General features: G+C 39.4%; 1 protein-coding gene and 1 non-coding gene across 2 annotated transcripts in view; both read left to right on the plus strand.

Moving 5' to 3' along the window:
• Window positions 1–13,061, plus strand: part of SLC49A4 (solute carrier family 49 member 4) — a 59,647-nt gene that overhangs the window by 18,321 nt on the left and 28,265 nt on the right. Inside the window, exons 3-4 of the mRNA XM_033162582.1 lie at window positions 3,541–3,803; window positions 7,788–7,917. Of these exons, the coding sequence (XP_033018473.1) occupies window positions 3,541–3,803; window positions 7,788–7,917 (393 nt within the window). The remainder of the gene's footprint in view (window positions 1–3,540; window positions 3,804–7,787; window positions 7,918–13,061) is intronic.
• Window positions 8,350–8,560, plus strand: LOC117061684. The gene has a single exon (XR_004428123.1). It is a non-coding gene; the product is annotated as a small nucleolar RNA U3 (small nucleolar RNA).

A 13,061-nucleotide genomic window follows, 5' to 3' on the forward strand; every position in this document is an offset into this window, starting at 1 on the left:
CTGCTAAATTACCCACTGGGAATTGTTACACACACTGAGGTGAACAGCTAACTTGGGGGGCTGCTTCAGACAGAGTTTAGAAACTGGGAATCTAAGGCTGCAATCCCGTACCAATTTACCAAAAGTAAGGCCCACTGAACTCAGCAGGACTTACTTCTGAGTAAGCTACGTAGGATTGAGCTCCACATATTTCAAGATGTTTGTTTGTTTGTTTGTTTTTGAACACTTGTTCCTGCTCTTTAGCCAAAAGGGACAGGGAGGGGATAGTGCCAAAAGCATTATTTGTCAATCCAGCAGATGGCAGCCCTATATATACTTGCTTGTTTACAAATTCAGTTTTTATCTTGCACCTTCAAGATCCTAGAATTACCAGGTCAACTAACAGTATAAGAGAATAAAAGGAAACAGCAGCAATATGTCATTAAAAAGTATTGTGGATAATTGTGGATGATGATCTTAGTGAGCAGGCAGTCTGGTATGAGAGAAAGCACTCCAATAAATATCTTGGTACCAAACCCTATGTAGGGCTTTTAATAGGTTAATGCTAGCTCTTTTAATTGAGTTCAGAAACTAACTGAGAAACTAATGAAGATATTTCAGTACAGGTAATGGTGTCACAGTTTCCACTCTTAGCATCCTTGGCCCACTCTAGTTGTGAGGACAACAGGGTCATTGCATTTTAAAGCCAGGGTTGTGCCTTGGAATCATTTAATCAATCACAAAATCAGTAAAGTCTGTTAAAAGGGGCAACTAGATTGGTTCAGTGAAGTGAACTAATGCATATGTTGAGTAGAATTAAGTCTGAAAGTCCTGCATTTAAATACCATGTCTATTTCATGCTGTGGCCACAAGGGTAGATGAGAGGATTTAAGCAGGGAGAACATTGGGTCTTTCACTTTAGACAGCAAAACATATTTTGGAGGGAGAGAGAGAGTCCTACTGCTTTTAGAGACAGCAATATGTTGACCGTAGCATGGCTGAGAAGATGCATGGCCGGCAGGGGTGGGGGGCAGCAAGTTCTGTTTTGGGTTTCTGACTACAGTCCACTTTGTAGAAGCAGCAACTTTCTTTTATCACTTCCTTCTTCCTCCCGCCCCCTTTCTAATCAGAGAGGAGAGAGAGAGAGAGAGAGAGACTGACTTGCTGCACAACTGTCATCTTTCTTTCTCAAAGCGTCTGCCTTTCCTATTTGTTACTGTGTTAAGCATTCACGTACCTTATTATTTAACATTGTGGAAACAGTGACAATTGAGGCTCTTCGGCATGTCATTCTCGTTGTCTTTGTTGATTATAATGTTTTGATGGAAGGCTTTGGAACTTTACAATCTGCTGTTTACCCCATATGCAACCCTTTCCCTCTTTTGTTTATGCATCGTGACAGTGAAAATTACGTTTTCAGCTTGCATAAACTGGTAATACATCTTCATACATCTATCATGCTGTGATTCCAGTTTTCACATACAATGCAATCTGAGTTCTGTTTTCACTGTCCCAGTGTGTGCGGCAGTATTTGAGGTAGTTTCTTAGTAACAGATTTCCCTAGTACAAAATAACAGAGCAATTCCAGATTTCAGTCGGAAGTGATTTTGCTAATTTATGTTTTGTTTCTATAAATTATTACAGAAATAAATACATTTGTATGATGGAATGTCGTTCAATCCACTTCAATATAGAGCAGATAATGAATTATACTGTATGTTGTTAATCTTCTTGGGGAATTTACATTAGAGAGGAGATAATTGACTACATTGGAAGCAGACCAATATGTCTGTCCCTGCAAAAGTATGGTCATTGTTTAATTATTTGCTAAGTGTTTGGAAGTTTAGTTTTGTGTATTGCCAAGAAGGAGCATATGGCTGCATGTTATTTCAGCAACAACGGGGCTGGAGAGATTGTATGGCCTCTGGGATTGTATATCAAAGGCCTTAGATTGTATACTGGTAATTGTGCAAAGTTATTAACCTTAGTTTACAACAGAACTCTTAGCATTCAGAATGTAAATATCCCTAAGATTGTATGTCACAGCATAATTTCCACCCTCTCTCCTCTGATATCTTTTTAAAGTTTTGTTTTGAAATCCTTGATTACCTTAATGTCCCAAATAAATAAATAAATAGGAATTGACATGTTCATCAAACTTAAAGAACACGCACGCCTGACAGTGCCTTGTACTTAAACACTACAGTGTTACCTCGGGTTAAGTACTTAATTCGTTCTGGAGATCCGTACTTAACCTGAAGCGTACTTAACCTGAAGCACCACTTTAGCTAATGGGACCTCCTGCTGCTGCTGCGCTGCCAGAGCACAATTTCTGTTCTTAAGCGGAGTTCTTAACCTGAAGCGTACTTAACCCAAGGTACCACTGTACACCATAAAACCTTAATGTTTTGTCAGATTTTCTGTTCTCTAAATTCTAAACAGATTCAATTCTGGGAGAGAATTACCTGGTAATAGCAGCTATGCAATCTTTTTTTTTATTTTTGACAGTTCAGTATTTTTACCAAAAAGTTGGCATGTGTGTCCCCCTCCTCCTGCAATTATTGGAATACGAATGGCATATGAAAAAATAACAAAGTTGCCTAGACTTTCCGTACCTCGAGGACAGCTGCATCTTCTTAAAAAGTATTTTGACTTCTTTGTGTGAAGGCTGCTGTGTTTATTTGAGAGAACCCAAATAATACAACAGCTTCTTATCAGCATATAGTAGTTTCCCCACTGAATGTGATTGGTTAAGATTAACAAATGCCATTGCATTTCAAGTTGCATTTTAGAAAAAGGAGTACAGTGGTACCCCGGGTTGCAGTCACAATCCGTTCCGGGGTGCCATTCGCACCCTGAAAAGTCTGCAACCCAAGTTGCGATGTCGCGCATGCGCAGAAGTGTGATATTGCGCTTCTGCACATGCGCGACCTGCGCAGAACGCGCGGAGTGCTTCTGCGTGTGTGCGCACGGCGAAACACAGAAGTAAACACTTCTGGGTTTGCTGTGTTCATAACCTGCGCCGTTCGCAACCCACAGCGAACGCAACACGAGGTACAACTGTATAGGAAAATCTAACTCTTCTCAGTTTGTATTACAGAATGTTTTTAACCTGCTGAGAAATTACTTATTTATCAAAGAGACTGCACCAAATCAACTAATATAATCCAATTAACTTTAAAATATTTTAGATAATATCAAGGCTGTTTCATTTCATGTTTGCTAGATGCAAAAGAATTGGTACCATAATCTGTTAGGTAAACAGATTTAATCTCTTAGATTTTTACCAGAATCTGCAAATATGGGCCAATATTAATAACTAATTAGTCATAGTTGACATTGACCCCACTCCTTCACCTGACTCATCTGGCATGTGAATAAGATTTGGGGCAAAGGAAGAAGCAGATTCTACTTTCATTCCATGTCTTGGAAATGCTCAGCAGCAGTGACAGCATCTCACAATTGTCTCCAAGTGTGGTATGAAGGGAGAAAATGACCCCCACCCACAGTGGTAGCTTTGTGCCTGGCCAGTAAATGTCTTGTGTTGTGCTTTCTCCCTAGGCTGATCCACGGAGGACAGCTGTTGAATGGATTGGCAGGACCTACTGTCACTAGCGCTGCTCCATTCCTCTCCACTACATGGTTTTCACCAGATGAGCGTGCCACCGCCACAGCTGTTGCATCATTGATTGGTTACCTTGGTGGAGCATGCGCTTTTTTAGTAGGACCCTTCGTGGTTCCAGGACCGAATGGCACATCCACAGTTGCACCTGGAAGCAGCCCGGAGCATATCAAAGACCGCATTGAGGCTGTGTTGTATGCAGGTATCACGGAAGTAATTTCACACTTAATTTCATAATGTGCATCCATTAGGAGTTTGCTGGTGCCCTCTAGTGACTCATCTAAAAATAAATCTCCATGACTGTGAGCTCTAGAATGATTTGCCCTTAATTGTAAGAGCCCAAACACTGGTTGTGGGGTGTGTGGCTGTTGTTCATACTGTTGCCTTGAATATCGCCAGTCATTCCAGAGATAATACCTCTTTCAGACCTCCCAAGCCAGACAGTTCCTCCAGCAAACATTTCATAAGAAGGTTTAGTTCTGCTTTTTTCAATAACCGTTTTTCATAAGTCAGTGAAGTCCAGAATGAATTGCTTTCCTCTGTAAATCACTTTTAAGTTACCTTCGAAATATTTTTTATTTTTATGTAGATTTTTGTCTACATAAAAATGGTGGGAAACTGCTTTGTCACAGTAAATAGTTGTGTTAAGCCTGAGTATTTATTTTAGCCCAAACACTAATGCCTTAAACTGATTTTCACGAAATTCAAAATGCTGCCTCCGAATACATTGGTCATGCAACTTTTTCAGGAATTATATTGTGAGCAGGGTTTAGCAGAATTTTAGGATCCTGATCATGAGGTATTATCTAGAAAAGAAGAATTGATTTGATTCTTGATTTAAGAAGAAATGCAAAATAAAATCTTTAATAAACAAATGTGAATGGCCAATTCAAACTTAATTTGTTTTGGTGCCAGTGTTCACAGCTATCTTCCAGGGGTCAATAATTGAGCACAATTTGTTCCATTTTGGCCCCACTAGGCAGAAAATGCTTTGCCTCTGATGTATTTCTAAAGGCAGGCAGCCCCAGACCTCCAGGGCAGCCACTAAGAAGACATTTCCCTTATTTATTAATGTGATGCAAGGGTGGTAGCAAGTCTAGGCTGAGATTGAAAAGGAACACAAAGGAAAAGTAGTCCGCACATTGTAGCTTGTCCCCCCCCCCCCCCAATAACAACTTTATATTAACAAGCAAATTCTGAGTAGAGGTATGCTGGCTGTTTAGCTGTAATAATAAACATTCATTCATTCATTCATTCATTCATTCATTCATTCATGTTGACTGGAGAGGAAATGGCTGGAGTGTTGTGTTAATGCAGAAACATTAAAATGTATCTGTTAGGCATGTGTTTGTATTAGTTGTTAGGAAAGTTACAAGTAACCAAATACTATAAAAGTAGTTGGTTTTTCGAGAGGAAAACTTTGACTTCCATTGGTTTCCATAGCCGTGCTGGGAATTGTTTAAAATGTATTCACTTCTTGTGTACCTACTGGAACTTTTAATTTGTTGTTTGCCTTACATATCAATCTGATTTGATCATTAAAGCCTTTGGCAGCGAGGGCCAGGACACTAACTGCCCCCAGCACCAATGTAGTATAGCTAAAAATGACAAACTAATTTTGCAGGCTGGCCAGTGTAAACTTTCAGCTGTTGTGAATACTTTCCATACCGGTATATTGTATTTTATTTAAATATTTATCAGTCCTTTTCTGAACCAAGCTCCCAAAAGATGGGGAACAAAATATAAGCATCAGACAAACAAAATAAACCAACAGTATATTAAGTATAACTCAGCTGGTATAAAACAACAAAACAGCAGCATGGTGAATAAAACATATACATTAAAATCAATATGAAAACTTCTTAAGTAGCAAATGGTTCCCGCCAATGTAGTCTCACTTGATTGATTGATTGATTGATTGTATTTTAAAAATTCCTAATCCGCCCTCTGTCAGAACATGCTATCAAGGGAGGATATTGTCACATAAACAGAAATTTAAAATACAACAAAAAATTCAGAGTAGATAAACAATAAAACAATGACTACAGACCCAGGCCATATTTGCCACTAGAGAGAGTATATAATAATAATGCTCCTGCTGTATCCAGCAGAGTAGTTATGCTTGCGAAGCGGGGCTTTGTTTCCTCTCCTTCCCTGCACATCTCCAGAATCTGCTCTGTAGGGTCCCCCAACCCTCTGGAAATATTTAATTGGGTATGTGCGGGAGGCTGGAAAGAACAGAAGAGGAATAGGAAGTTTATTGTGTTGGTCTGTTGTGTGGGTAGAGCTGTAACAGTGGATTCAGCCCATACAAAACTGGAAATATTTACCCTTCACTTAGCAGACCTGGCAAACTCTTTGCACCATACTCATTTTTTCTTGAAAAAAGGGGAACAAGTTTGGGGGGTTTTGGTGAGTGATGATACTGGCTTATCACAGAACGCTTTTGCTTCCAGCTTTTCGCATTATGCTTATTGATTCTTTAGTGTAAAGAAGCCGATATTTATAGGGCATTGGGACAGCCTTTATATATTAGAATTGGGCAGGAAAGGCAGTTGGGGCAAATGTTGTATGTTCTTGTAAGTGGCTGCTTGAGATTAATTTGACTGCCACTAGACAGATACAGCTGAATAAAGCTGAATGGATTGCTCATTTGTGTAGACCTGCTTGCTGGTTTTACTGAAAGCATTTGAGTTGAATCATTGTTTCTTCAAAATGTGACTTTGTATAAAACTTTGCATTGGAAAAGCTATGTGATTTATACCATAGTTCTCTTGATCAGGTTGCTCCCACTTTTTTGAACATGGGATGCTAGAAGTGAACACCAGGAACTGGGAGGTGCTTCTGTGGTTTTCTGTTGCACATGCTTCCTTTTGAAGCATCAAGGACTTTTAATATGTCAGATACAGGATACCGACTAGGTGCCACTTCTGGCTGGTCTATCAGGCTGGTCTTCTGTTTGGATTCAATTTTAGTGAAGAATGCCGTGACTATTGCCTTTGTTTTTCATATGTTCCCACCTCATCTGCTTCATCCCTACATGGTTTGTCCCTTCTGCTGACACATGCTTTTAGACTCTATTCTTAGATCTGTGCTAGTATTGAAACCCTACTTGAAAATTAAATTTAAAGCCATGGATGGACTCCAAATAGCATATTAGGCTGCTATGAACCTCATACCCTTATTGTTCCTTCAGATGTTCATATAGCATTTTGTACAGGATGCTTCCTTCCTGTTGCTCTTTTCACCTGAAATGGTTTTCCTGCACTTTCCATTTCAGTCACTTCCCCTGCCCTTAGTTGCTTTCTAGTACTACACAGTGCTTTTGCAATTAATCTTCTACTCCTAAAATTCTACTGAGAATTTATGTAGGAGTTTAGATTGCTAAAAGCTCTTCCCATACATTGTCCCAGTAAAGCTGCAGTTTATATATTTAAATTGGAGACTGCAATTTGCCACTTGTGTACATGGCCTGGGGTGAAATAGCAATTACTCAGTGAAGGAATAACATTAGGTGGTGGTGTGTGTGTGGGGGGGGGGGGGTTGATGGTGTCCTAGTTGTCTGTCCTTTAAAGTTGAGGCATTCTACATCTCTTAGCCAAGGGAACTTTGCAGTGGAGTGGCCGTTGTCCTTTAAAACCTTTCTTAGATGCCTGGTCTTACAATACTGGGACTGGCCGGAACAACAGAGAGAGCGGACTCTGTGAGCAAAGAGTACTGTATGTGTTTGTACATTCCTTGTATTTAGTTAGATATTCAGATGTATGTATGTGTGTGTGTGTGTGTACACACACACGCACACACACACACGTCATATTCTCTGCTGTTTCTGTGCACCAGGGTTCACTTTTTAAGCAGTGTGTGGATCAAATCGTATATGCTGTGAATATTCATATTCCATTCCTGTTGCATATCAGTAAGGTAGAGTCCTTATTGCCTCTTTTTGTTTTTGTTTCTTTTGCACCTGTTAATAAAGATTTTCCAAAAGTGATTTGAGTGGAGATCTGTTATTCCAATGTATCTGAACCAAATTTGAATTGCTTTGGTTTTGCACATGTATTTGCATTGCTGATATTGTTGAGCGCTTTGATGTGTTTCATATAAAATGATAATAGAATAATAGAATGATGATGATGATAGCACCAGCACCACCATAATGGTTTGTCCCCCCCTTGTATTTCCTTAGAATTTGGCTTTGTGGCCTTGATATTCTCTGCAGCCCTTGCCTACTTCCCATCACGTCCTCCATTTCCACCCAGTGTAGCTGCGGCTAGCCAGAGGCTCAGCTACAGAAGAAGTTTTTGTAGGCTATTAAGGTATGTATACTTTGGCCAGCTTGGTACAGGAGGTCATGGCACCTCCTGCCCTTTTTATGAAGTTTGTGGGTTTTAAAATAATATTGTAAGCTACAGTATTAAGCTACAATATGTATTGTAATGTATTGTATTGTAAACTACAGTACATACCACTACATTGTGCAGTCCTCCACAATTTTGAAATTACACAGTCTCAACGATTACTGTGGTACAACAAAATGACAGTATAACAGAAAGGCATTTTAAAAGCCAGTGAAGCAGATTCGTTTGTTCATGTTGAGTAAGAAGCTGAATCAGTTGTCTTTGTGTATCTTAATCAAAGCAAAATGAAATCTTATTAGTGTTGGACTTGCACCTTACCAATCAAGCCTAAATTGTGCAAGGAAAATGAACTATGCAGCAATTTTGTTTTTAAAAGTTTTTCTAAAACTGTAGGGGATACATTCAGGGATCATTTCTATAGTTCTTTACTTCTAGAGAAGTTAACTGGAAGGTGGTCTGCTGAGCAAACCATAAGGAGTCAAGTGTTATTTTCTGAGTGTGAACTGAGTGGTTAGCAAAAGGTATCTGTTACTTACTATTGATGACCGTTCTGCCCTCCTTATATAAGAAGATTGACAAGAGGAAACAGAGACTGAGTGGAAAGAGAAAAACATTGGGAGGGGGTGATCCCATCTGCTTTGGGTGGCGCACCAATGAACAGTGATTCCCCCATAAAATAATAATTCCTGTTTATTCTCTACTTAACCTAAACTTTCAAATATACCTTTGGAAATAATCTCAAGACACTTACTCTTTCTTAAGGCAAAAACAGAGCTTCTCGGGGAACCTTCTTTTGCAGACAAACCTTTTGTTCTATGCTTTTCCTGCACGCTCACACAATTGTGCCATACGCCCTTGCTATACACTAATACATGATTCCTCATTTATATTCTCATCATTTCCTGACACGCCTTGGAAACTCAAGAGAAGATAATCTCTCAAATGATTTATTCCTCTTCCCAGAGAACTTGAGTACTGCAAGGACAGAGAAGAAGAGACCCTAATTCCTCTGTTAATTGTGGATTATCTTTTCTGGGTCCAAAAACAGAATTAGCCAGTCAGAAGAGACTGAAGCGTATGCAGGATACTGATTTATATATATAAAGTATCAATTTCCATTTAGGACACTTGGCACCATTTTTGCTGCTGTCACCTGAGAGCCAGCCTCCTTGTCTGCCTGCGGGCTGTGTTGTAAAAATGTTACTGTCAAATAAAAACCTGAATAACAGCTGGATCTGCAGGTGGAATATAAAATGCCTATTGACAGGGCTCCATCTGGGAGCTATGTTAATAAAATGGATGCTTGTCCATAATATTCTAAACGCTGAATCTGAGATCCCTGTAAAGTTGAATTGAGAACTACAAAAGTTCAAATTTACCAGCCTTTTAAAGAAAAAAGAAAAAAGAATACACTCCTATACTTACATACTGAATATATTTCTGTCTATGAGGCTGTAATTTCAAATGCTAGTCATGATTAATAATGTAAGAGCAGGCTAATTCTTTGTTGGCTATTTCCCTTTTAAGAAGCCCTTGGAACTTACTCTTTCGTTTACCTTGTACACTATATTTTCCTGACCTTCCAAATGCTTCTTAATTTTTTTGTCTCTTGAGTAGGTGTGTCTGTGTGTAACTAACCTGTCACTGGATGGATGTTTTAAATGGTTTTGGGAGAATTGTGAGGGTAAAATGGGGAGGAGAAGCATCTACACCACCTTGAGCTCCATATAAAAATGAAATAAATAAATACAGATAGTGCATAGTATGCAAATTGTGTATGCTGTGCAAATGTAATAATCTCAAAAGCTGTTGCCTTCAGAATTCTTCCTGTGCTATCAGAGCGTATACTGGTCAGGTTTAATCACGGCATTGTTACTTAGAATCTAAACAATAAATGAATAGTGCAGAAGTTTTTCTCTTGAACTATTGTAGTTACTGGCCAGTAAGTGATTTCCATTGAGCTGTCTTTACAGATCATGTTGTGTGAGCTCATTTAGGAATAAGCAGTGTGATTTATTTATTTTTTGGATGCCAACAATACACTGCTGCTGTTCCATCCTTGCTCCAGTGCAAACTGGGGTGGTGGTGTTGGCAATTTGTCCTCTGTGCATACTATTCAGTGTCCTTTCTTTTCCATTTGTAATATTTGTGCTGAATTGTGTATCAACATTGATGTCCGTGTTGTGTCATCAGTGTAGAGTTTCATTAGCTGTGTCAGCTCATGCTTGTTTGCCTACCGTATTTATCTGCTGCTTTTCAGATAAATGTCACAGAGTAGTTCACATTGAGGCTGGGGAACCTGTGGGTCCACCAGATGTTCTTGGACTAGCTTCCACCATCTCTGGTCATTGATAGCCCTGGTTGGGCAATCATATCTGGCATATGGTTCCCTAGCCCTAACTTACATAAAATATTAATTCAGTAAGTACTACTAAAACTATATAATAAAACAGTAAAGACAAGCAACAGAAGGAGAAACTTTTTAGAGAGTCAAATTTCCTCTCAGAGACGGATATTAAATAAATGGTATGTGTTTTGGTTTCCTTATTTTCTGAGTGGAGTCTTGCGTTCACAATAACTGGTTCAAGGATCATATTGGGTCCTTGTTATGTAGGTGGTCCCCACTCCATTGTGTCCCCCCACCACTAGCATTGCCTCTGATTCTTCTGCTATGCTTACATTGCCCACCATTGTCTTCAAACACTTTGCTGAACCATGACTTGTGATGCTGCACAGGTGGAGCTGCAGACATTGCATTTGATACTGTTCACCCAGAATGGATGAGGCTGTTTATCATAGCTATTAATGGAAGGTGTTTAATCATTTTTGTCTAGAGTAAGTAGTTTATTTTATAATTGGTTGTAGCAGAGTGAATTATTTCTTGCTTAAGAAGCAGGAAGCTAGAAGTATATGACTACTAAGCCTTAGTTGGATGCAATCTTGCACAAAGAAATAAATACTAAGTAACTGTGGACATGGAATGGTTCTGTGAGCATTCCATGAAACTTTCCCTCCCTCTGCTCCCCTTGCATATACCCCAGATCTGGTGACTAGTGACTGGGAGCAGCCGCCAAGACCATATAACACCGGTCCTGAAATACCTACATTGGCTCCCAGTACATTTCTGAGCACAATTCAAAGTGTTGGTGCTGACCTTTAAAGCCCTAAATGGCCTTGGCCCAGTATACCTGAAGGAGCGTCTCCACCCCCATTGTTCTGCCCAGACACTGAGTTCCAGCCCCGAGGGCCTTCTGGCAGTTCCCTCACAGCGAGAAGCAACGCTGCAGGGAACCAGGCAGAGGGCCTTATCAGTAGTGGCGCCTGCCCTGTGGAACGCCCTTCCATCAGATCTCAAAGAGATAAACAACTACCTGACATTTAGAAAACATCTGAAGGCAGCCCTGTTTAGGGAAGTTTTTGCTGGGGAAACCCAGCTGCATGGGCGGGGTACAAATAAATAAATAAATAAATAAATAAATAAATAAATAAATAAATAAATAAATAAATAAATAGCTTTACATTGGAGAAAATCCAATTTGGTAAGTTTTTTCCTTATTTACTAGTTATATCATGTGGCATCTCAATTCAGTCTTGGTATACTGTATAGCTATTACTAAATAGTGTCAGGATCATTGCCAACATCATTTACTGGTTATACAAATGACCGATTTTCCCTCCAGCTCTATGAACCATTTCCCCTATGCCTAGAATGGATCTTCTACCTTTTCTGTACCTAAAATAGTTTTAAACCTGACTAAATGCAGCAGAGATCGATTGCACTGCAAAATACTGATGTTATAAATTATAGCAGGTGCATTTTAGTATGAGGTGTGGAAAGAAAGAAGGAATCCTAATAGTTTAAATCTTCCAACTCAACGGACATGTTAGTAATTTTGAAAAGGTTAAGCAGAGAATGGAAAGGCATGAGAACACGATAAGTCTTCCATTCCCTTATTAATAAGAAAACCAACACGAGCATTTGGAGAAGACTATATTTATAATGCCTTTTATGTCAGAATAAATGGCTTGGAGCATGGTGCAGAATCAAAAGGTGTTTTCATCTCATTGTTACATGTGAGAAGAAATTTGAAAGCAGGGCTGTAAAGAGAATGCCATAGCTGCATTATGTGTAAATCAAACTCGTTGCTGTAGCTGCATTATGTGTAAATTGCATTGAAACAGTTCTTTAGAAGGCAATTAGTATATAGGTGATGATGGTGATGATAAAATCTGGGGTTTGCAACAGATGATCATGTCATTTCTGTGAAATTTTGCTTGGGTAGTTACTTTTGTTTAAGGATTGTTGAAAAATTAACTGTTGCTCTTGCAGTAGGTCTCCGTTTTGTGGAAGCTGACTTGTTGGTATGGGAAGCAGTTCTGTTCTGCTCAAATAAAGCACGTGTACAAAACGATGCTTCCCATACCAGCAAGTCAGCTTCCACAAAACGGAGCCCTACTGCAAGAGCAACAGTCCCCACCTGACCTGCTGACCCATGCTACTGTACTTAACAGGGAAAAGACAAATTCTTAATACAGAACATAATACTGATTTACTGGCCATGCCTTTAGTAAATCATGGGCGGTAGAGCTGTATGATCCCCTGTAGTTCTCAAATGGAAACAGTTGAGAAGCATATACTTCTTTCTAAACAGATAACAGCTTGTTGTTTCCTTCATTTACAGTAAAGTTGTTTCTTTGGGGCTTTTCTGTCAGCTCTTGCTTACTTGACAAGGTGATGATACAGCTTCCACAGCTTCACCTTTAGTGTGCAGTGAAGGTGAATTGTTTTTAAGAGGGCGGAAACGCTGAATCCCTTAGCACAGCTTCTTGGAGTTGTCTCTCTGTCTTAATGGAAATGGTAGTCACTGTTTCCAAATTCCTTTCTTCTTCCCTTCCCCCTTCCAAAGGCTTTAAAGTGAATGATTTCTATAGATTTATTTGAATACTGCCATTTTTTGATATTTTTCTCCTTGTGCCGTAGACCATGTGTAAATCACTATATTGCTAGGCTAAAATAGAGATTTGGAGAGGCACATTTGTACAGGATCTTGTTTGCCATTTCAGCATCTCACATTAGTTATCATCTGATGTAAGTGAAGCTT

This window comes from Lacerta agilis, chromosome 1 (assembly GCF_009819535.1).
Source record: "Lacerta agilis isolate rLacAgi1 chromosome 1, rLacAgi1.pri, whole genome shotgun sequence".
Classification (NCBI taxonomy): domain Eukaryota; kingdom Metazoa; phylum Chordata; class Lepidosauria; order Squamata; family Lacertidae; genus Lacerta; species Lacerta agilis.